This window comes from Poecilia mexicana, unplaced genomic scaffold, assembly GCF_051168715.1.
Source record: "Poecilia mexicana isolate PSO_F unplaced genomic scaffold, ASM5116871v1 scaffold_20, whole genome shotgun sequence".
NCBI lineage: Eukaryota > Metazoa > Chordata > Actinopteri > Cyprinodontiformes > Poeciliidae > Poecilia > Poecilia mexicana.
This window is the reverse complement of record NW_028263389.1, coordinates 5,094,514-5,115,690: the sequence shown is the minus strand read 5'-3', so window position 1 is coordinate 5,115,690 and position 21,177 is coordinate 5,094,514. Positions and strand designations below refer to the sequence as shown.

General features: G+C 38.5%; 2 protein-coding genes across 2 annotated transcripts in view; both read right to left on the bottom strand.

Annotated features, from left to right (window-relative positions):
• mcur1 (mitochondrial calcium uniporter regulator 1) overlaps positions 1 to 21,177 on the bottom strand; it is a 37,568-nt gene that overhangs the window by 9,597 nt on the left and 6,794 nt on the right. The gene's annotated exons all lie outside the window — the stretch shown is intronic.
• LOC148153323 (uncharacterized) lies at positions 5,547 to 9,287 on the bottom strand. The gene has a single exon (XM_088001481.1). The coding sequence runs from the start codon at positions 9,094 to 9,096 to the stop codon at positions 6,580 to 6,582; it is 2,517 nt and encodes an 838-aa protein (XP_087857607.1). The 5' UTR covers positions 9,097 to 9,287; the 3' UTR covers positions 5,547 to 6,579.

Below are 21,177 nucleotides of genomic sequence, written 5' to 3'. Positions count from 1 at the left end.
AGTAGAAAATTTAAAAGACACCAATTAGCCTAATCACTTTTTTCTGAATGAAAAACCGGAGCACCCGGAGAAAGCCTATGCATTTAGTTTAAAGAGTGTCTCCAACAGTTAGTGAGCGAGAGACAGTAGAAAATAATCCCTCCATCGTGTCCCGGGTCTTCCCCTTGGCCTTCTCCCGGTGGAACGTCCCTGAAACACCTGACCAGGGAGGCGTCCAGGAGGCATCCCAACCAGATTTTCTGGCTCAAGAACAGGCCTGGAGTCGCTGATCCTCATCCCGGCCACTTCGCACTCGGCTGCGAATCGCTCCAGTGAGAGCTGTAGATCACGACCTGATGAAGGCAGTAGGACCACATCTTCTGCAAAAAGCAGAGATGTGATCTTAAGGCCACCAAATCGGATCCCCTCAACACCTTGGCTGTGCCTAAAAATTCTGTCAATAAAAGTATTGACTAGAATTAGTGACATAGAGCAGCCTTGGCGGAGTCCAACTCTCACCAGAAACGAGTCCGAGTGACTGTCGGGAATGAGGACCAGACTCTGACACCGTTCCTAGAGGGAGCTTCTGTAGCTCAGGATCAGATCACCAAGGCCCCCTCCTTCTGCTGCCATCCCTTTGACACTGCAGCCCAACCCTCTCCTCTTCGGCTGTGCCCGGCTGGGCTCCATGGGTTAAAGTCCAGCCCCAAGGGCTCAGAAACATACCTCATGATATATTTTTGCCTTTAACCATTAAAGGGGGAAGTTTACCGTTCTCTTCTGTGGCACTCCCCCCAGGTTGCCCGCTATCTTTTCTCCGCTCAGTTTCCCTGAGAAAACGCTTCCTGACTGCTGGTGAATGAGACGGCCTTTCAGGTCTCCCTTTGCTCGGGGGTGTTGGCTTAAGCTGTTTTAACTTTCCTGGTGTTATGATTGTGTCTTCTTTAAAGTCTGGCAATAACTTGTCTTCACCCAGAGGCAGAACTCTTAGATTACGAACTGACTTTGTTTTGGGTAGCTGGAGGGTTGTTTCTTGGATGGGTGGTAGAGGAGCGTCTTGTTTATCGTTGATTTGTTTATCATTGATTTGAACTTTGTTTTCATCTTTAGGGACTTCCAAAGCATTATCATCCTCTTCCTTAACCTCTTGGCTCTTTAAGGATTCTTTCAAAGTCTCGTAGGATTCTTTCAAAGTCTCGTGCTTCATCTTCTCACTGAAGTACTTTTTCCTTACCATAAATACTTGATCGGTAAGTTCTTTAATGTTATTTTGATCCCTGTCCCTGTTTTTGATTAGTGTTTTTATGTGATAATTTAAAGCTTTATTTTCGTTCTTCAGCTCTTCCCAATCAGACGCTGTGGGCTCAAATCTCTTTTTCACAACCACAGCCTCTTTCTGTGGCTGTGGTTGTGAGGCTAAGAGCTTGGCGGTCTTAGCCTGCTGCTCCAAGAGTTTATTCACCTCACGTTCTTTTCTCATCAGACGTTGTACTAATTCCCTGTTTCGCATTTTTTCCTCAAGTATTACCCCTGAAGTTAAACTCAACCTTGCTAAAAACTCTTCCTTAGTTTTATCTATGGCTTGCTCCGTTGGAGTTTTTGAAAGTTTCTTCAGAAAAATTGTATTTTCCTTCACTGTCTCAGTCAACTCCTTTTCCAGAATTTTTGTCTTGTTCTCAAGAAGTCTGTACTTGTTTTTTTCTCTCATAATCTCATTATTCTTCAAGCTGATATCGTCGATCTTTCTGGACACTTCAAACTGAAGTTTCATCACTTCTTTTTCATACTTTTCAATCTTCGTATCGTATGCTGTGAATTGAGACATCACTTGCATTTTTTCTTCCTCCATCTTCTCAATCTGCACTTTTGAGTCCCTCGCTTGTTTTTTTAAAGAGGTTTGAAGCTCTTTGATTTTATTTCTGTAGCGTTTTACCTCAGACAACAGCTGATTCCTGTGGGAACTCTGGCTCTCTACCTCTTGTTTTAACATTGGGATTCTCTGACTTTCCAGGTCTTTTCTTTGCTTGATTGACCAGTTTAGCTCTATGGTGAGTTTATCAATTTTCTCTTTTAGAAGCTCAATTTCTTCTTGAGCTTTTTCCAAATTGTCCTGTAGTGCGTCCTCCCTACTGAGGGCTGCAGATCTTTCTCTAAACCGTTGTAACCAATCCAGAAGCACGATAACCAATTCATCTCTTGTCATTTGTTTAATTTGGTCCTTTGTTAACAAATCAGTTTGAACTGGCGCCATTTTGAGTGTCCGACCGATGTATCAGAAAAGCTACGAAAAAATACAATGTTAAATCCAATATGGAAAAACTAACGTCCGTGCTGTCTGTGCTTCTTGAGTTCTGAAATTTGTTTCAGATCCAGAACATTCAAGGTATCTGTCCCCTATGACATCATAACACTTTGACATCATCAGATTCCATCAGTGGAGTAATGTGATGTATCCTATGTTGCTAGGCAACAGCAAAGCCAGCTCACTTTCCACCATATTCCTGGAAGGCTTACTGTGCAAATAATTATGGGCCTTACTTTTTTTCTCTCTCTCTCTCTCTCTCTCATCCTCTCGGCGAAAGCGGACGCTTCTTTCCTCTGCTCCCTCCCTGCCCATGCCTGCCCTCCCTGCTCTGTTTTTGTCGTGTCTTTTTCTCTATTTTTGGAGCCTTTCTTTGCACATCCTCCGAATCTGCAAATTATGGTTCTGGACAACCAATCTCTCAATGCAATTGATAAAATTTATGATGAGAAGACTGGGCACAGGAGAGCCCTCTTATTCTGCGGGGACACACCCGGTGGGATTCACCCTGGATTTTTTCATGGTAACAGGATTTCTGCTGTTCAGAACTTGTGGATTCCTGGCTTATCGACAAATTTGTGATGGATTTGGCCGAACTAGCGAACACTTGGTGTGGACAGAGACGCAAATTGGATGTAAGACTTTCTGAGACTCGCAGCCCAGCTGAGCACTCTAAAACTCACTAACGGGATGAATTTGCTACTTTAATAACTTTTACAACTTCTATTCTGCACACATAATGCATACTTTTATATAAAAACATTTAAGCTTTTAATTATCCACTGTTTTAGCAGAATAACAATTTGTCTCTTATAAAAAAATATAACTCTTTAACCTGTTGCACATTTGTTGCATTCATGAAAATATATTTTAACTGACCTGTGATGTAGACCAGATGAATCACACACGATGAGCTCAGCTTCCTTTAGCATCTAACGGGACGGTATATTCTTCTATGCCCCAACCTGCCCACATTCCCCCTAGCGGTCGTTTGTGGAATCGCACTGAATAACGTAGATAATACTGAAGAACTTATTACAATAAGAAATTAAGGACAAAGAAAAACAATGTTGGGGTGTCTATTTTTATACTTGGTGTTGTAATTACTTATAACAGCTTGGTTGCATTTTTGTTTGTTTTTAGTTTAGTTTTTTTTTTTTGTTTGTTTTTTGCAAGCAAATATGTTTAACTTTCAGTGAGACTGTGACATTTGAGATAGAGTTAGTTAACTTATCATGATCCACTTGACCCACAGCTTCAGACACAGCAGCAGCAGATTCTTCATCATGTCCAGGTGCTCACACTGAAGATGTGAAACAAAGTGAGTTAATTGATGAGGTTATGTGACTTTTGAAAGGCTAAAATATGAATCATTGTCTCATAGCAAACAGGAAGCTGCAACAGACGTAAAGTAATGTTTTCTGGTCAGAAATCACTTGTGTGTAACCCATGGTGTAACCTGTCCCGCTGTGGTAATACAGCGCCCCCGGGTGGTTGTTCTAAAACATAACACTCGGATCGGTTTGAGTTTAAACAAGCTAACAGAGGGTTGGACGGGATGCGCCGGATAAAATGGAATATGATAAACAGACATTTACCTTTAATGTTCTGATAAATAAAGGTGTAATTTAAAAGGAATTAAATTTCGCTCTGAAGCTGAAGGTGAGTCCCATTTACTACGTGTGTCAGCTGTTCTCCACTCCAGCTATCCTTTGTAGCTTGTGTCGAGAAAAGTCGAGCTCAGCCCACTTCCCCATGCTGGAGATTTTAGTTTAATAATAACAATAAATAAAGTTATCTTTAAAACTGATTATACAGGTGACATCAAGACCCAACAGTAGAGTCAGATGGTAATAAAATTAATCTGGTTGTGTGTGTTGTTATTGTGTCCTGCTTTAATTCTACTTTTTTCTATTTAATCATAAAAAATCATAGTCAGACAGAAGGAGAGTTATGAAACAGGAAAAGCAGGTTTCCTGGAAAAAGAGGAAGTTTCCAGCCTGCAGTGATTAAAATAGTTCAGACTGCTCATTTTGGGCATTAAAGGTTTAAAGAATAAAATCTAAACATTTTGAGTAATTGGATAAAACCCAGAGTAAAATACTTGAATTAATAATGATAACTTATAATTAAGCTAATAATTAATATTGGTTGATGTTGGTTTGATTATAAGAATATTTAACACTTACTCTTACACTTATTGAAATACTTACAGGTGAAAGAAGTAACTGTAACATGGTGTCAAATGATTAGAATAATGGATTATTCTTGGTTTCTTTTCAGAAATGTCTGTAAGAACTCACATCATGATTATAATAAGAGTAACTAATAAGTAATGGTTATTATAATATTATAAGTGAATGCTAAATCAGAGAAACTAAAAGGTTATAAATGTGATTTTGACATTGAACTGGAAATGGTGTAAAATGTGTAACTGTAACTAAAGGTCACTGATGTTGTGTTAGAGGTAGATGGTAGGTGAAGGGTCAGGTGGAAAGAGGAACTGATGGGAGAGCGGAGGTGTCCAACGCCTTATTGCTAAACTTCAACTTTCCTAAGAGAAGGTTAGACACAAGAGGACTGTTGAGCAACCTGGGACACTGGTACAGACATCAGGTCATGTCCAAAGATGGTGATGAATATGAGATTATCGGTCCAAGCAGTCAGCCAATGAGACAAAGCTAGCCAATGCAAATGCACCAAAAGGGTGGGTATATCCTATATAAGGTGAGTGCAAAGAGGAGTCTTTGGTTGGATCCTTCAGGCAGCTTCGAGCCAAGATCGAGATGGACAAAGAACTCTGTAGCTGAAGAAGAGCCGGAGCCACAGAGCCGAAGACTGTTCTGCACATGGGGACCAACCCGTTAGCCCCGCAACATGTGGCTTCAAATTGCACTTTTCTCAGCTGGGTTCGAGACCCCAAAGACAAAGCCAAAGACCAAGACCAAGGCAAAGATGAAGATAAAGACAAAGATAAAGAACAAAGGCAAAGAGGAAGAACTGGTGTGTTCCTTCCGTGAGACCAGCTCTTCTACATCTCGAGAGACCAGAAAGATCGTGAGACGAGGAGAAAGGAGCTACAGAGCTGCAAGACAAGAAGGAGAGGGCCGCTACGAGCATGAGGAAGTCACCCTGAGGCCCGAGACCTGCCGCTCTGACTCAGTACTCTTCCTGTACTGGGAGCCTCCTGCTGCTGCAACACCTTTTTCATCATCAGGCCAGTTCTGGGGTTCAAAATGCCAAACACCATCCGTCTCTCTCAAAGTTTTTCTTTTTTAGTTCACAGTGTCAGCATTAGGGAAAGATAGGCTAGATTATTGATTTTACTTATTTGATTATTTCTGCTACTGATTTAAGCTGTACTGACCCTTGCAAAACTGCCTTACTAATAAAATAATTAGCATTAAGAAAATCTAAAAGATGTTGTGGACATTCAGTTAATGAGTCACCTTAAAGTTCTTTGATGGTTGTAAAATAGCTATGAAGTTTGATTCTGGGAGGAGAAGGTGGAAAATGTTTTATAGGTTTCTTTTAGCCAAAACTAAAACAACACCCTTGGGACTCGCCGAGTCACTAAAACCAACCTGGTTCAATAACAAGTGCAAGTTGTAATAAGAGAAAGAGCGACCGTTAACAGGTGTGCTCTGTGAAACTAGCTGATTCTGGGCTACTCTATCTGGCTAATTCACAGGGTGAAAAAGGGTGGGACATCTGGATGAAGGTCGTCAGAAACCAGGCTAGTCTTTCTCGCACCCAGCTTAAACAGAGTTTACTTCAGTTCTGGGTAGGGTAAATCTCGGCAGATTTAGGAAACTCAATTCACCCGTTAGACGGAGAGCTGGGAGCAACATCTCCCTCCTCTCAGAAGAGGAAGTAGAGAGAGAGAAGGGGGGGGGGGTGTTGTGCAACAACACTTGCTAGCTTAAGGTGAGCACGATGAATGATAGCTTATTTTTCCAGTCTTGTCAGAGAGATTGTAGGCACACCGAACACTGTTCAAAATGTTACCCGCTTAGTTTGCGGAGAACTGCATCATATTTTACCGCTTTTATTAAGTCATATAAAAATGCTGCGTAATTCTGCGAAGCTGTTTCGGCGAGTTGGCTGCTTAGTTCGTGTTGTAATATCAACATCCTAGTCCGCACAGCAAGAGTATTTACCATACCATACCATACCAACTTTATTTATAAAGCACCTTAAAACAACCACAGTTGACACAAAGCGCTGTACAATTCAAAAACACAACACAACAAAAAGCAATTAAAAACAGTTTAAAAACAAAAACATACAATTTAAAACTAGATCCCACTGGTGTTGAAAGCCAAGTAAAATAGATGGGTTTTAAGACGAACTTTAAAAGTGGACAGAGGGGCCTCTCTGACCTGCAAAGGTAAGTCATTCCATAATTTGGGGCCCATAACAGAGAAGGCCCTGTCCCCTCTGAGCTTCCTTTTTGTTCTCGGTACCTCCAAGAGCAGCTGATTTGCTGACCTGAGAGACTGATAGGGTACGTAGGGATGAAGAAGCTCAGAGAGGTAAGCCGGGGCAAGATTATGCAATGATTTAAAAACAAACATAAGAATTTTAAAATGAATCCTAAAATATACAGGCAGCCAGTGAAGTGAGGCCAGGACAGGGGTCACATGCTCCCTCTTTCGAGTTCCTGTCAAAAGTCGTGCAGCAGCATTTTGTACTAGCTGCAGACGTGAGAGCAGCGCCTGACTGACTCCCAGATAAAGTGCATTACAGTAGTCCAATCGAGTTGAAATAAAAGCGTGGATCACCGTTTCAAAATGCTGCCTGGAAAGAAAAGATTTCACTGACGCCAATCGCCTTAAATGATAAAAGCTGGACTTAACCACAGCTCTGATTTGGCTGTCCAATTTAAAATCACTGTCCACCTTAAAACCAAGATCTGTAATAACAGGTTTAAAATATTCCTCCAAAGGTCCCAGGTCAACAGAGGAGGACTCACAGGAGCCACTGGGTCCAAACACCATCACCTCTGTTTTGTTTTCATTAAAGTTTAAAAAGTTCAAGGCCAACCAAGCTTTAATATCTCCTAGACATGCCAGGAGATGTTTGATTGAATGTACATCCTGCTGCTTTATGGGCAAATAAATCTGACAATCATCAGCGTAACAATGAAAAGAAATCCCATGTTTCCTAAGGATAGAACCCAGAGGCAGTAAATAAAGAGAGAAAAGCAGTGGGCCAAGAATTGAGCCCTGTGGGACACCATAAGACATTGAAGCAACAGATGATTCAGAGCCACGAACATTCACTGAAAATGTTCTCTCCTCCAGGTAAGACCTGAACCATTTAAGAACAGTGCCATCAATTCCAACAATGTGGTGTAATCGCGATATTAAAATGTCGTGGTCTACTGTATCAAAGGCAGCAGTTAGGTCAAGTAACATCAGAACCACATGGTTACCAGAATCACATGCAAGAAGGACATCATTAAAAACTCTTATTAAAGCAGATTCTGTGCTATGAAGAGTTTTAAAACCTGACTGAAAAACCTCCAGAATGCCATTGTCATCTAAAAACTGTGTCAGCTGACAGTACACAATTTTCTCTAAAACTTTAGAAAGAAAAGGCAGCTTCGAAATAGGCCGATAATTAGCCAGAACAGTCGAATCAAGGCCAGGTTTCTTAAGCAGTGGCTGCACTACTGCATGTTTAAAACTAGCAGGGACCACACCTGAGGACAGACTGCTATTTATAATTGCAAGAACAGGCTGCCCTATGCTAGGTAAAATATCTTTAAAAAATCGAGGAGGGACAGGATCCCGGGGGGAACCTGATGGCTTAATGTGGCCAACCACATCCTCTAACAGTGAGACAGTCACAGGCTCAAACTGATTGAAAGCAGCCGAGCAAGGGACTGAAATTGAAGGGTCAGAGTCAGGAGCTGTGATAAGAGCCCTGGTACTACCAACCTTTTCAATAAAGAAACGCATAAAATCATCACACACATCAGGAGAAGCTTCCAAACAGGCATTCTGAGAAATATTAAGCACAAAGTCAATGGTGTTAAATAAAACACGTGGGTTATGACTGTTTGAGGAAATGATATTTGCCAAATATTCCCTTTTTGCCTCTTTAACTGTGCTCTGGTAGAGACGCCAACAGTCTTTTAAAATCTGAAGAGTAACCTGCAGTTTATCCTTTTTCCACCTGCGTTCAACACGACGACATTCCTTCCTTGCAGCACGAGTTCTGTCATTAAACCAATGCTCAGGTTTAATCCTGGGCTGCCTGGTTTTTAATGGAGCAACCGAGTCCAGGATGGTTTGACAGGAAGAATGGAACCAGGACCAGAGCTCTTCTGTATCGAAGTGGAGGAAGTCAGATGATCCACAGAGTTGAAGAAAAGCAGTAGAGAAATGAGTAGCAGTGGAAGGGTTAATAATCCGACAGCGCCGAACAGCAGCGCGAGTTTTAACTGCGGTAGGTGTCAAGGTAACATTGAATAAAACAGGCAGGTGATCTGAAAACACAGAGTCACAGATTTCCAGGTTAGTCACAGGCAGACCACAGGAAATGACCAGGTCCAGTGTGTGTCCATGTTCATGTGTGGGGCCGGATACGGCCTGTACCAGGTTAAAAGAGTCCAGAAGGCTTAAAAAGTCCTTTACCAGAGGCTTATTAGGACAGCACACATGTATATTGAAGTCTCCAACAATAAGAACATGTTCGTAGTTAGTTAAAATCCCAGATAAAAAATCAGAAAAGTCGCTTATAAAATCCTTATTATATTTGGGGGGGCGGTAAACAACAGCACAGAAAACTGGGTTTACGTGTCTCATCTCAAAAGACGTAAACTCAAAGCTGGGGAAAGATGTCTGTAGAAAACACTGCTTACATTTGTAGTCCTGTTTGTAAACAGTCGCTGTGCCTCCGCCTCTCCCCGAAGCCCGTGGTGAGTTAAAATAAGAACAGATAGAGCACTGGACTCACCAACACTCAGCCACGTCTCAGTCACACACAGAAAATCCAGGTTTTGGTGACTAAAAAAGTCCCGAAGAATAAAAGTTTTATTCACAAGCGACCTGGCGTTTACCAGGCCAATCCTAACAGGAACTTGATCCTGGGCTTCGCCAGGTCGGGAAACCCGGCACAGCGGTCTCAGGTTTTGGTGACACCGTCGGCGCATGTTGAGCCGGGAAAGGCAGGGGCGGCGGTGTACAGGGACTTCAACGACGACCAGCAAACGTAAGAATGACAGACGAGCAGCCACACACACCGGCGCCATCTTGATTCCAAGATCTTATTCCCCATTGTGCAATATTTTTTTGGTAGTTGTGCCTGCCTTGACACTCAGGTGAACTCAGAATAACTCTTTATATTCCGCTGGAGGTGACAGTGCTCATAAAATAACCTTCATTATGGAAAGACTGATTATTTAACTGTCAAATAGTAGGATCAGTAGGATCGATGTCACATTATTTCTGCTATCATGAGTGTTTTTGCTGACGTGTTTTCCAGGTCAGGTTTGCAACTGTATACCATGAAAGTGTTTTGTTAGCTCTATTTACACCTTTTGTTTCAATGCTGAATGTGTTCACACGTCTACAAACATTTTAAATCCAGGTCAGTCATATAGGCAGGTCACATGTTATACTTTTTATTTGCAGACTTCTTCTATGGAAGTCCAAAAGTGCCCGGAATTCAATTAAAAATGTCATTATTTGAGTGAGTGATTTAAAAATTATGATAATAAAATTGGGTAATATAATTAAGTAAGTATATTATGACTTTATTATTGCAATGTTTTTTATATACTAAAACAAAAATAAGTATGTATTATTTATTTTATTGTTTTGTTTTTTTTATGGTCATATTCTGCAAAAAAAAAAAAAAAAGAGATTTTTCAATTTATTACATTAGATTAATATGTCTTGGAAACAGAAGACAACCGTTCCATATGAAAACAGTAAGTGTGGGGCCACCTTTCCTTTTCTACAATTTGTTAAAAACATTGGATTAATATCGCATGGTAATGGAAGACAACTGTTCCTCATGAAAACCTTGCATTCCAATAAAATTGCTGCTATGTTAGCATTTCCACGGACCTAGCATAACCATTATATAGCTTTTGATTCTTGAATAAAATGCGAAAGTCTGCTGAAAGTAATCAGCGGACATTCAAATGAAAGTCCGCCGAAAGTCTAATGGTCAGGCACGTGCAGAGGGAGAGACAGCAGGCGCAAATCGTGACACCGCACCTACCAATGGCACTTCCGGTGTGCCACTGCTTTCGGGACTAGCTGCCAGTATTGTCACTGACTTCGGCTGACCTCGGCACCTCGTACTGGCACTTCATCTGACACCTGCCATTAGTGCCACTGTTTTCGGGGCTAGCCGTAAGTGTTGCCACTGACTTCGGAAAATGGACTACATATCCCATGATGCTTTATTACTAGTCGAAGAAGAACTTGAAGACAGACGAAGAAGAAAGAATTTAAGAGTTTTTTTTCATAGAAAGACTTACGTCAGCTGAATTCCTACACTTTTTCGTATATCATTATGTATGATTCGTTCATCCTATTTATTCACTAAAGTTCATCTGAATAATCCAGACGACTCCTTCCGTCTTTGAATTAATCAAATACACAGCAGGTATCAGGGATGCCATTGGTTTCAGCACCTTTGTAACAGCTGAGTCTGGCTTCCACTGGGGGATGGCAATGACAGTTTTTGGAAAACGTGTTACTTATATTGCCTGTTTATACATTTTTATTTCAATGGTAATTGTATTGGTTAATTATCCTTGAATATTTTTGACTTAATTTAATTGAAGGAAGATGGCCAAAGTAATTGAATCTACCACCTTCAAATTAGTCAAAACACAAAGTATGTACACCTCAAAAACTTTGACATTGTGTGAATATTAAGCAGCATTAAGAACAAGATTGTTACATATTTTTGGAAACAAAAATTACTTTGGGTTATACTTAAGATGCAAATGCTTTTTCAAAGAAAACTGTGCTGTTTACATATTATTTTATTTGGCAGATATGTTTCGACATTTTTTAAAGTTTATGTCGCAAGGTGTATGCATAGTATTTGATTTGTCAATATTTATTAGCCATTGTATGTAAATACTTTAAACAGCAATAACATATGATTCAGGTTTTTAATAGCCAAGAACTAAAATATTTGTGTATTATAAAATCCCTCTCTGAAATCATTTGAAGTCTACTGTAAAATTCATGTTTAGTCAACGTGTGAATTTACTACATCAGGATCAAATAACTTATTATTCATCCATGAGAAATTATAATCATTACCCTTAAAAATTATTTTTCAAACTTTATTAATTTCTACAATATACGTTTTACACAACTACTACGTATTTCCATCTTGGCCAAAGCCCTATCTGGCAACCCAACGGGGTTCAACAGGTTCCACTGTAATAGTGACACTTAGTGGTAGATTCAATTACTTTGGCCATCTTCCTTCAATTAAATTAAGTCAAAAATATTCAAGGATAATTAACCAATACAATTACCATTGAAATAAAAATGTATAAACAGGCAATATAAGTAACACGTTTTCCAAAAACTGTCATTGCCATCCCCCAGTGGAAGCCAGACTCAGCTGTTACAAAGGTGCTGAAACCAATGGCATCCCTGATACCTGCTGTGTATTTGATTAATTCAAAGACGGAAGGAGTCGTCTGGATTATTCAGATGAACTTTAGTGAATAAATAGGATGAACGAATCATACATAATGATATACGAAAAAGTGTAGGAATTCAGCTGACGTAAGTCTTTCTATGAAAAAAAACTCTTAAATTCTTTCTTCTTCGTCTGTCTTCAAGTTCTTCTTCGACTAGTAATAAAGCATCATGGGATATGTAGTCCATTTTCCGAAGTCAGTGGCAACACTTACGGCTAGCCCCGAAAACAGTGGCACTAATGGCAGGTGTCAGATGAAGTGCCAGTACGAGGTGCCGAGGTCAGCCGAAGTCAGTGACAATACTGGCAGCTAGTCCCGAAAGCAGTGGCACACCGGAAGTGCCATTGGTAGGTGCGGTGTCACGATTTGCGCCTGCTGTCTCTCCCTCTGCACGTGCCTGACCATTAGACTTTCGGCGGACTTTCATTTGAATGTCCGCTGATTACTTTCAGCAGACTTTCGCATTTTATTCAAGAATCAAAAGCTATATAATGGTTATGCTAGGTCCGTGGAAATGCTAACATAGCAGCAATTTTATTGGAATGCAAGGTTTTCATGAGGAACAGTTGTCTTCCATTACCATGCGATATTAATCCAATGTTTTTAACAAATTGTAGAAAAGGAAAGGTGGCCCCACACTTACTTAATTATATTACCCAATTTTATTATCATAATTTTTAAATCACTCACTCAAATAATGACATTTTTAATTGAATTCCGGGCACTTTTGGACTTCCATAGAAGAAGTCTGCAAATAAAAAGTATAACATGTGACCTGCCTATATGACTGACCTGGATTTAAAATGTTTGTAGACGTGTGAACACATTCAGCATTGAAACAAAAGGTGTAAATAGAGCTAACAAAACACTTTCATGGTATACAGTTGCAAACCTGACCTGGAAAACACGTCAGCAAAAACACTCATGATAGCAGAAATAATGTGACATCGATCCTACTGATCCTACTATTTGACAGTTAAATAATCAGTCTTTCCGTAATGAAGGTTATTTTATGAGCACTGTCACCTCCAGCGGAATATTAAAGAGTTATTCTGAGTTCACCTGAGTGTCAAGGCAGGCACAACTACCAACAAAAATATTGCACAATGGGGAATAAATACTCTTGCTGTGCGGACTAGGATGTTGATATTACAACACGAACTAAGCAGCCAACTCGCCGAAACAGCTTCGCAGAATTACGCAGCATTTTTATATGACTTAATAAAAGCGGTAAAATATGATGCAGTTCTCCGCAAACTAAGCGGGTAACATTTTGAACAGTGTTCGGTGTGCCTACAATCTCTCTGACAAGACTGGAAAAATAAGCTATCATTCATCGTGCTCACCTTAAGCTAGCAAGCTACAAAGGATAGCTGGAGTGGAGAACAGCTGACACACGTAGTAAATGGGACTCACCTTCAGCTTCAGAGCGAAATTTAATTCCTTTTAAATTACACCTTTATTTATCAGAACATTAAAGGTAAATGTCTGTTTATCATATTCCATTTTATCCGGCGCATCCCGTCCAACCCTCTGTTAGCTTGTTTAAACTCAAACCGATCCGAGTGTTATGTTTTAGAACAACCACCCGGGGGCGCTGTATTACCACAGCGGGACAGGTTACACCATGGGTTACACACAAGTGATTTCTGACCAGAAAACATTACTTTACGTCTGTTGCAACTGCATGATAGCAATGCGCTTCCGTAATAACGAGATAGCGATCGAAAAAAATTTTTTACTGCATGATAGCAATGCGCTTCCGTAATGTGCTAGTTTGAACAGGATATTAAGAATATTTACTACAAATACATGTCAGACGTATCGGTCATAATACTTTAATTCGGTATTTAAAAATAACTCCGTAAAATATAAAACCGGAGGAGTTTTGTTGTGCTTGTTGTTTGCTTGATTTAAAACCCTTAAAGAAAAAAAAAACTATTTCTGAGTATGATATCAATGATTTACACCAAATAAATTTAAGAAAAATTAATATGTGTTTTCGTTTGTGATTGCATGGAAACTATTCTGTAAACCTTTTAATATGTTTGATTGAAATAAAAATAAGGACGGATCCCACAAAAACCCAAGAAGAAGAATAAGCTGACGTCATCCTATGCGACACTTACACTCCGGTGAGTAGAAATCTGCATCTGTCAAAATGTTTTTGTACTCTAAAACCAAAAATAACTCCAAAGTGTTACGTTATAAAATTACTGATGGTAGTTTTAGGACTTAATGGCAGTCGGACTGTGATGCGAATGGTTGAAGACACGTTTGTAACATTTTTTTTTGCCGGAAAATATACGGTGGAAGCTAGCTAAATTAGCCTCTTGGAGGCTAATTGTTCCTGTACAGTGTACCTGTGCTTAATACCTTTAATTAGCCATGATAAAGTCACATAATAATGTTTATAGTCATGCTTGTTGTTGCCACTTTGTAATATTGGAGGGTTGCTAAAAACATCAGTGCCCCTAAGTTGTGATCAGTGGTGGAGAAAGTACTCAAAAAATGTACTTAAGTAAAAGTACAAATACACAGTCAAAAATGTACTCAAGTAAAAGTCAAAGTACCACATTAACATTTTACTTAAGTAAAAGTAAAAAAGTACTGGCTTTTAAAAATACTTGAGTATTAAAAGTAAAAGTACTTGCTGAATGCATAACCTAATCGCTAATATCATTAAGTGAACTGATCGTATTTAATTTTAATACATAAGAAATGTGCCATTTTAATGAACAATGCCACAGATTAAACATGTTCTTATTGTGTTTATCTGTAACAGTTTATACTTAGATATGTGATTCTATGAATCATAATTTCAGGGATGAAAACATCTTGTCTCCTGTCCTAACATAGCATGAACTTCATTACTGACATTTATTTAGAAAGAAATCCAACAGAAAGCGGATGGAAAGAAGGTGGGTGAGGGAGAACATGCAACCAAGGAGCCACATAGCAGAGTTGTAGTCAAGACCGCCGAACCCGAGACCAAGACCAGTGCCCTGCGCTACATGACACAATAAAATTAAGTTTATCAAAATTGGTTCTCAGATTGATCTGAAAGATCCACATTCCCATAAAAACACCTAGATGTTAAATACTTAGAGCTGAAATTTATTTAACCAGTATCAATTAAAACTCATTTCATTCTGTTTTGCTTTCATCGCTATGCTACAATCCGCAGAGGTCTCCTGCTATCCCTAGAAAAATAACACCCTGGACGGTTGCCCATATTGCCCATGTCAGAAACCACAACTGAAACATCGCAATTAACGGTAAATATTCAACTATGAACACTGTCCAATGGCGCAACAAGAAACCAAGCAGAAGAAGCACCGTGACTGTTCTCGCCCTCCCTCCCCACTGCGATGTTTGCCACCATGACAGGAGACGAAATCAATCAATGAGCATGCTCTGTGTTCATTCAACTTTTACTTATTCGGCGATTAAATAAACGTGTGTATGTGTTAGCTACTGCAGTGTACACAAGAACCCAGAGAGGCTTCAGTCCTTAGGACTTAGTAAAGATCCGTCCAGAAGAATCGGATCGTTCCTGAATGTCATATTACTATATTCCACTTTGGTCACAGCGTTGTCCCATATATGCGACACCTCAGTCAACACACAATGGCATGAGTGACAACTTTTTTTCATCGCAGATACAACATGTGTCTCCGTACAGCTAGCTTTGCTAGCATCACATCCACGGAGCTTACCTTTCTTTAAGCTTTCCTTCCAAGTGACGCTAAAAGTTGGACGAAGTCTCCACCGTCTGTGAAAGCGAAGCGCTGCTGATTTTACATGTCGCCATATCTTATGGTTTATGCAGCGCTATTATATTACTGACGATTAGACGGATATCCACCACTGCGCATGTCTGGAGCTCCGCGTGCGAGTAAAGGTGGAGGCGATGGATGACAACAGACACCAAGTCACGTTATTGCTTAGATTTTACGGCGCCACCTTAAGACCCTGAACTTGGATGTAACGAGTAACGCAACGGTTTTGTAGAAATGTAGTGAAGTAGAAAGTACAGATACTTACTGTAAAATGTAGTGGAGTAAAAGTAGAAAGTATCCATTATTAAATCTACTTAAGTACAGATACACGAAAACTGTACTTAAGTACAGTAACGAAGTACTTGTACTTCGTTACTTCCCACCACTGGTTGTGATAATCTTTAAAGTTCTGAACCCTGTCTGAATACACTCGGTGCAGGACCGCAGTGAAGTTAGTTTCAAGTTGGATATTAGATATTCGAGCTCCGCGGAGTAAGCGGCGTTTAGCTCAAGGTTGATCCGATTTATGAACGCTACTGTCGGCCAGCGGTTCTCCACCGCTCCCGGTGTTATGCCCAGAAACGCATGCCTGCCCAAAATTGCATCCCCTCTCGCGGGAGCGCGCATCGCTCTGTTCTCTCGCATATTGACGAGAAAACGGACTGAAATATGACCGAAGAGGAAATTTTAAAGATATTTGTAACATTATCACGTTTCTTAACCATGTAATCCCTAAAATGGTGGGTTTTATTTCGCAAATTACTTGAAATAAATACGGTTTTTACACCTTTATTGACACATATGAGTCGAACTTTTTTCAGCCCGTGTCTGTTGAAAACGTTCTCCGCAAATGGTTTGAAATTCTCTGTTTTTTCTTTTGATACCATAACAGCTTAAAAGCATTACAAAACAGAGGCCCATTATGTAGAACATTTTACATCATGCTTAACTTTCTAGTCTGTTAATGTAGGAGGGAATGCATTTTAATTCATGAGCCTGAAAATATTTGCATCCATCCTGTTGATATAAAAATTATAGCATTAGCTCAGAGAACAAGTGTCAGTACGTAGAAAAGGTGAAATCCTTTCAGCTCTTTATTTCTCCAAGTTAGCACAGGGATGCATTTTTTGGCAATTTGCTTTTCCAGCCTGCCAAAATATGCATCCCCTCTTTATTTTCCTCAAATATTATTCTAGTGATTTAAAGCTTATACCAGCAGATCATGGAACTATTCTGGTTATGTAGAAAAAGTTATTTCACTCTTAACTCTCTATTTCTCCAGGTTAACACAGGGATGCATTTTTTGGCAACATGGATTTCCAGCCTGCCACAATATGCATCCCCCTTATATTCTCCCCAAATATTATCATATTGATATAAAACTCATACCAGTAGTTTACAGAACTACTCTAATCATGTAGAAAAAGTTATTTCACTCTTAACTCTTTATTTCTCCAAGTTAGCACAGGGATGCATTTTTGGGCAATATGCATTTCCAGCCTGCCAAAATATGCATCCCCCCTCTATTCTCCTCAAATATTATTCTAGTGATTTAAAACTTATACCAGCAGATCATGGAACTATTCTGGTTATGTAGAAAAAGTTATTTCACTCTTAACTCTATTTCTCCAAGTTAGCACAGGGATGCATTTTTGGGCAATTTGCTTTTCCAGCCTGCCAAAATATGCATCCCCCCTCTATTCTCCTCAAATATTATTCTAGTGATTTAAAACTTATACTAGTAGTTCATGGAACTACTCTGATTATGTGGAAAAAGTTATTTCTTTATTATCACTATTTCAAAGATACTGAAGGAAGTAAATTTGATATGCAACCTTGCTAAATGCATAGCATGTACAAATCATATTTATTTTGTTCTTACATAAATATAACATACATTTGCGGAGAACGTTTTCAACAGACACGGGCTGAAAAAAAGTTCGACTCATATGTGTCAATAAAGGTGTAAAAACCGTATTTATTTCAAGTAATTTGCGAAATAAAACCCACCATTTTAGGGATTACATGGTTAAGAAACGTGATAATGTTACAAATATCTTTAAAATTTCCTCTTCGGTCATATTTCAGTCCGTTTTCTCGTCAATATGCGAGAGAACAGAGCGATGCGCACTCCCGCGAGAGGGGATGCAATTTTGGGCAGGCATGCGTTTCTGGGCATAACACCGGCCGCAGCGCCCGAAGGTTCACTTAGGGACTATCAACAAATTACCGAACCAAACATTCCTGTCAAATAAATGTTAATAAATGCCTTGAATTGAAACCAACTAACTAATTGTCAGTGCTAATTCATGCTTTTACATGAGCCAAAATAGCATCTATAAAATGTTAAAGTCATATACAATATTTTCAATAATTTTATTATTAAATAATATGTTTTCTTCAATAGCTTCCAGGTCATTTGACCTAATGACTCAAAATCACTTTGAAATAATTATACTAGTCTCTTTAGATGAGGCACAGACATTTGATTTCCATTTTTAGCCATTTTCCATTTTTTATTGATTTTTTTTCATCAAAATTAAGTGTTTTTCTTCAATAGCTTCCAGGTCATGTGACCTATTGATTCAAAATCTCTTTGAAATAATTCTACTAGTCTCTTTAGATGAGGCACAGTCATTTGTTTTCCATTTTAAATAATTTTAAATTTTTTATTAATTTTTTTCATCAAAATTGAAGGTAATTATTCAATAGCTGCCAGGTCATGTGACCTAACGACTCAAAATCACTTTGAAATAATTCTAATAGTCCTTATAGATGAGGCACAGACATTTGATTTCCATTTTTAGCCATTTTCCATTTTTTATTGATTTTATTTCATCAAAATTAAGTGTTTTTCTTCAATAGCTTCCAGGTCATGTGACCTAACGACTCAAAATCACTTTGAAATAATTCTAATAGTCCTTATAGATGAGGCACAGACATTTGATTTCCATTTTGAGCCATTTTCCATTTTTTATTGATTTTATTTCATCAAAATTAAGTGTTTTTCTTCAATAGCTTCCAGGTCATGTGACCTAACGACTCAAAATCACTTTGAAATAATTCTAATAGTCCTTATAGATGAGGCACAGACATTTGATTTCCATTTTGAGCCATTTTCCATTTTTTATTGATTTTATTTCATCAAAATTAAGTGTTTTTCTTCAATAGCTTCAAGGTCATGTGACCTAACGACTCAAAATCACTTTGAAATAATTCTAATAGTCCTTATAGATGAGGCACAGACATTTGATTTCCATTTTGAGCCATTTTCCATTTTTTATTGATTTTATTTAATCAAAATTAAGTGTTTTTCTTCAATAGCTTCCAGGTCATGTGACCTAATGACTCAAAATCACTTTGAAATAATTATACTAGTCTCTTTAGATGAGGCACAGACATTTGATTTCCATTTTGAGCCATTTTCCATTTTTTATTGATTTTTTTTCATCAAAATTAAGTGTTTTTCTTCAATAGCTTCCAGGTCATGTGACCTATTGATTCAAAATCTCTTTGAAATAATTCTACTAGTCTCTTTAGATGAGGCACAGTCATTTGTTTTCCATTTTAAATAATTTTAAATTTTTTATTAATTTTTTTCATCACAATTGAGTGTTTTTCTTCAATAGCTTCCAGGTCATGTGACCTATTGATTCAAAATCACTTTGAAATTGTTCTACTCGTCTGTATAGATGAGGCACAGACATTTGTTTTCCATTTTAAATAATTTTCAATTTTTTATTAATTTTTTTCATCAAAATTGAAGGTAATTATTCAATAGCTGCCAGGTCATGTGACCTAACGACTCAAAATCACTTTGAAATAATTCTAATAGTCCTTATAGATGAGGCACAGACATTTGATTTCCATTTTTAGCCATTTTCCATTTTTTATTGATTTTATTTCATCAAAATTAAGTGTTTTTCTTCAATAGCTTCCAGGTCATGTGACCTAACGACTCAAAATCACTTTGAAATAATTCTAATAGTCCTTATAGATGAGGCACAGACATTTGATTTCCATTTTGAGCCATTTTCCATTTTTTATTGATTTTATTTCATCAAAATTAAGTGTTTTTCTTCAATAGCTTCAAGGTCATGTGACCTAACGACTCAAAATCACTTTGAAATAATTCTAATAGTCCTTATAGATGAGGCACAGACATTTGATTTCCATTTTGAGCCATTTTCCATTTTTTATTGATTTTATTTCATCAAAATTAAGTGTTTTTCTTCAATAGCTTCCAGGTCATGTGACCTATTGATTCAAAATCACTTTGAAATAATTATAATAGTCCCTATAGATGAGGCACAGATATTTGTTTTCCATTTTTAGCCATTTTCCATTTTTTAGGAATTTTGTTCATCAAAATTGAGTGTTTTTCTTCAATAGCTTCCAGGTCATGTGACCTAATGACACAAAATCACTTTGAAATAATTATAATAGTACCTATAGATGAGGCACAGACATTTATTTTCCATTTTAACATTTTTTTTTTTAGCAATTTGTTTTGTCAATATTTAGTATTTTAATTCAATAGCTTCCAGGTATTGTGACCTATTGACCCAGAACCAGTGTGAAATTGTTCTTTTATCCTGTATAGATGAGGCACAGTCATTTGTTTCCTATTTTAACATTTTTTTTTATGTTTTAGCAATTTCATTTGTCAAAATTTAGTATGTTTTTGCAATAGCTTCCAAGACATGTGTTCTATTGATTCAAAACTACTTTGAAATTGTTGTACTAATCATTAGAGATTAGGCACCCTCATTTTTCCCCATTTTAGATCTTTATCTATTTTTTACATCATTTAAATTTACAAATTAAAAAATATGATTGGTGTTTAATATCTTAAATTTCATGTGACCGACTGAAAAGGAATAAAAAGGGCTAAATGGAATAAAAATGAGTTTGCACCACCTATCCTGTCTAGTAGAATAATTTCACATTGATTTTGAGTTAATAAGACCCAATTAACTTATGGGTCTTATGACCCATAAGCTATTGAAGAAAAATCAATCAATCATCTTCCCCTTGTCTGCAGTCAGGTTGCGGGGTCAGCAGAGGCCCAGACTTCCGTCTCCCCATCCACTTGTTCCAGCTCCTCCAGGGGAATCCCAGGAGGAGCTGGAACGCTTGTCCACGCTGGAGAAACATCGTCCCTCCAGCGTGTCTTGGGTTTTCCTGTGGGCCTCCTCCTGGTGGGACGTGCCCAAAAGACCTCACTAGGGAGGCGTCAAGGAAGCATCCTAATCTGATGCCTGACCCACCTCAGCTGGCTCCTCTCGAAGTGAAAATTCAGCAGCTCTACTCTCAGTCCCTGCTGGATGACTGAGCTTCTCATCCTATCACTAAGGGAGAGCCCAGACACCTTATGGAAAAAACTAATTTTGGCCGTTAGTTTAGATGAAGGTAGAGACATA